Raw genomic sequence first — 3664 nt, forward strand, 5'->3', positions numbered from 1 at the left:
GTCAGGAGGGTTTTTTGGGGGATTTTCTCCTCCCGGATTTTTTTCCCAAACCATGTTAAAAAACCCCGCGAGCGCGGAGGGAGAGGGTTTTAAAGAGAAGGTTGTTTTTTTTGCTCGTATATAGAACCTTTTGGGCCCAAAAGGCCCCGGGGGGGGCCTACAAACTCAAAGAGCCCCTCCCCCCGTGGCACGGTGTTTGGGCCCCCTTGTCCATATCGCTCTGGTACTTGATCAGCCAAACCCAGAGTGTGGTGGGCGACCCTTTTCTGGGGAACGTAAATCTCCCACAAACCATGTGTCTCGTTTTCGACGCCATTATCTATGACCTGGCGGTGGTGGGCACAGTGGAACGTGATGCCCCTGTTTGTGCTAAGGGCGCCTCTCAGTTGGAAACCAGGTGCAGGTGGGGCTATGGAATGGCCGCAGGGTACATCATCTTCATCACCAGTTTCCTGGGCGTGCTGGTCTTCTCCCGCTGCTTCCGGGACACCACCATGATCATGATTGGCATGGTCTCCTTTGGATCAGGAGCCTTCCTACTGTGTTTTGTGAAGGAGACGTACATGTTCTACATTGGTGAGTCTGACCTTCTTGGAGAGGTAGGACAAAGATACTGCTGCTCCCCTGAGTCATGGGGCTGACACCAGGGATGCTGTGCGCTAGGTGTCCCAGCTCAGCACCAGGGATTATATCAGCTACCTAGGACAGTGATGGCGAACCTATGACATGCGTGTCAGAGGTGACACACGAACTCATTTTTTTGGTTGATTTTTCTTTGTTAAATGGCATTTAAATATATAAAATAAATATCAAAAATATAAGTGTTTTACTATGGTTGCAAATATCAAAAAATTTCTCTATGTGACATGGCACCAGAGTTAAGTTAGGGTTTTTCAAAATGCTGACACGCCGAGATCAAAAGGTTCGCCATCACTGACCTAGGATGTTCAAGGGAGACAGGATTACATGCACTTGAGTTTATCTGTGTTGTATTGGGTATTGTGTTATCTGTATTGCCCATTGAAATGTTACCAGAGTGGTGTCCATGGCTCCAGGAGGTCATGGGAGGAATGGTCAGGCGTGCCTCGAATGGCTTTGGTTGGAGGAGATGGGGTTGGGTTTCTTCTCCCCAGTTTTAAAGAGATAAAACATTGAACAATTCACCTGAAAAGATCCCTTAATTAAAATCATTTCGGGCCAAGCAAGAGCTTTCTAAAAATGGATTTAAAAAATTCTCTGTAAATGCTTTCTACACCCAATGTAATAATTTCCTTCAAGGAAGCAGAATGAAGTTTCCACGAGAGGACACAGCTCCAACAACCACAAGCAGACAGCTCCAGACCAAGGCTCCAGTAGAGCTTTCTCCAATGATAAAAATGCTCTATACCAGTGATGGCGAACCTTTTGAGCTGGGCGTGTCAGCATTTTGAAAAACCCTCACTTAACTCTGGTGCCCTGTCACATATAGAAATTTTTTTATATTTGCAACCATAGTAAAACAAAGACTTATATTTTTGACATTTATTTTATATATTTAAATGCCATTTAACAAAGAAAAATCAACCAAGAAAATGAGTTCGCGTGTCAGAGGTGGTGTCATAGGTTCGCCATCACTGCTCTATACCATCTGTTTTGTCCAAGATAGCAGCCACAAGCCACATGGGGCTATTGAGCACTTGAAATGTGGCTAGTGCAAGTAAAGAACATCATTTACAATTTTATTTCATTTTAATCTATTTAAATAGCCACACATGGCTAGTGGCTAACATATTAGAAAGAACAACTTAAACTAGTTACCCAGAGGGCATGAGTCTTCCAGAGCAAGCCACATAGGAGCTATGGGGAGAGGGAATTCTAAGTGAGACTCTTGCTTTATTCTAATTTACACCTTGGCCAAGGTTGGGCTACAGTGAGACGTGTTCTTGGATGATTTCTTTCCAGCTCGAGCCGTCATGCTGTTTGCTCTCATCCCCATCACAACCATTCGATCAGCAATGTCCAAACTCATCAAGGACTCCTCATATGGTGAGTAACATGAATCTCTCTGAGATTCGCCGACCAGGCTGTTTCAGAGCTCTTTGTCTTGAGGCACAGGGTTCGGACTTGCAGAAAACGGACAAAGACAGCTCCAGGAGCCATCTCAAATACTCCAGGATCACACTGATGTCCATCCAGGGCAGAGGGAGTGAAAACAGGAGGGCGGGGCAGACTCAGAAAGTAAGTCACTGGAGAGCCACAGTCAAAGGAAGACACTACTATCCACAGGCCACAGGTAGATCCACTGGAGGGAGGCAGGAGTCCTGGTGAGATGAGCCATGAAGACTGAGGGGGAATCCTGGCAAGTGGGGTCTCCTGAGAGCTCCCAGAGACCCAGCCAGCTGGGAACAGGGACGAGGAGCAGCCTATCTTCTTAGTAACCTCTGTTCCTTCCACAGGAAAGGTGTTTGTCATCCTGCAGCTGTTCCTGACTCTGACCTGGGTGGTGACATCCACGATGTATAATGAGATCTATCAGCTCACCATGGAAAAGTTTGTCGGTACCTGCTTTGCTCTCTCCTCCTTTCTCTCCTTCCTGGCCATCGTTCCAATTGGGTAAGACAGGAGCAGCGTCTGCTGTTTGGGTTGGGACCCTGGGACTTAGGTCAAGGGCTGTTGGACAATCTCCAACCCATTACCATAAAGCAGGGGTCCTCAAACTATGGCCCGCGGGCCACATGCAAATACAAATATTGTATTTGTTCCCGTTTTGTTTTTTTACTTCAAAATAAGATATGTGCAGTGTGCATAGGAATTTGTTCATAGTTTTTTTTTAAACTATAGTCCGGCCCTCCAATGGTCTGAGGGACAGTGAACTGGCCCCCTGTTTAAAAAGTTTGAGGACCCCTGCCATAAAGCATTGTTTATTTTCAGTGAGTTCTCAGCAGGTTCTCTCAGAAAGAACAAAGTGCTGCTGTTCCCCCAAATGAATTATTTGGGAATTCCCCGTAGTCATAAGTAATGAACAGAAGGCCCCAACCAGCTGGTTCACTTCCTGGCGGTTTTGTAATACAGTTTATTTATAGGAGCCTCATACATTTCTTGTCATCAGAAGCTGGGATTAGAAAATCTCTTGAACCGCTCAGCCCTCTTTGGTTTAGCCCGTTTAGGGGAGAGTACTCCCTCCTCACTTCCGTGCCCTCCCAGGGCTTGGCACCTGGCAGCCCCTGTGCTCAGTGCCCCTGAAATCTCATGGCCACTGGATGTGTGAGGCCCCTGGAAGACTTGGACAATTCCCTTGATGTCTTTTGGGGGAATTGTCTCATTTGTAAAACAAGAGCACACAAGTCTGGGAGATAACAGGCCGGAGAAAAGCTGGAAAAGCAAAGTAGAGGCATTCCAGGCCCTTGGCCAGAGCACCAGCCTGGTCATCACCAAACTGAACCACACGGAATAGTCTGGTCTTCGACCCCATCCCTGTCCAATGAAAATACGGAATGAGCCATATGTGCAAGCCATGTCGGTGATGTTGAACTTTCCAGTAGTCACATTTAACAATGATAAAAGTACAGGTGAAATCAATTTAATGACATATTTTGATTTAACCTACTTATATCCAAACTATCATTTTCATTATGGTATCAGGTTTACAAAATTAATCAATGAAGATTTTTTTTTTTTTTTTTAC

The 3664-nt window shown here is 45.7% G+C and overlaps 1 protein-coding gene across 1 annotated transcript in view; it reads left to right on the forward strand.

The window, feature by feature from the left end:
• Nucleotides 1-3664, forward strand: part of SLC46A2 (solute carrier family 46 member 2) — a 10809-nt gene that overhangs the window by 975 nt on the left and 6170 nt on the right. The window contains 5 exon segments of the mRNA XM_006088013.3: nt 144-350; nt 352-390; nt 393-576; nt 1942-2025; nt 2436-2592. Coding sequence (XP_006088075.1) covers nt 144-350; nt 352-390; nt 393-576; nt 1942-2025; nt 2436-2592 — 671 coding nt within the window.

This window comes from Myotis lucifugus, unplaced genomic scaffold (assembly GCF_000147115.1).
Source record: "Myotis lucifugus unplaced genomic scaffold, Myoluc2.0 scaffold_43, whole genome shotgun sequence".
Classification (NCBI taxonomy): domain Eukaryota; kingdom Metazoa; phylum Chordata; class Mammalia; order Chiroptera; family Vespertilionidae; genus Myotis; species Myotis lucifugus.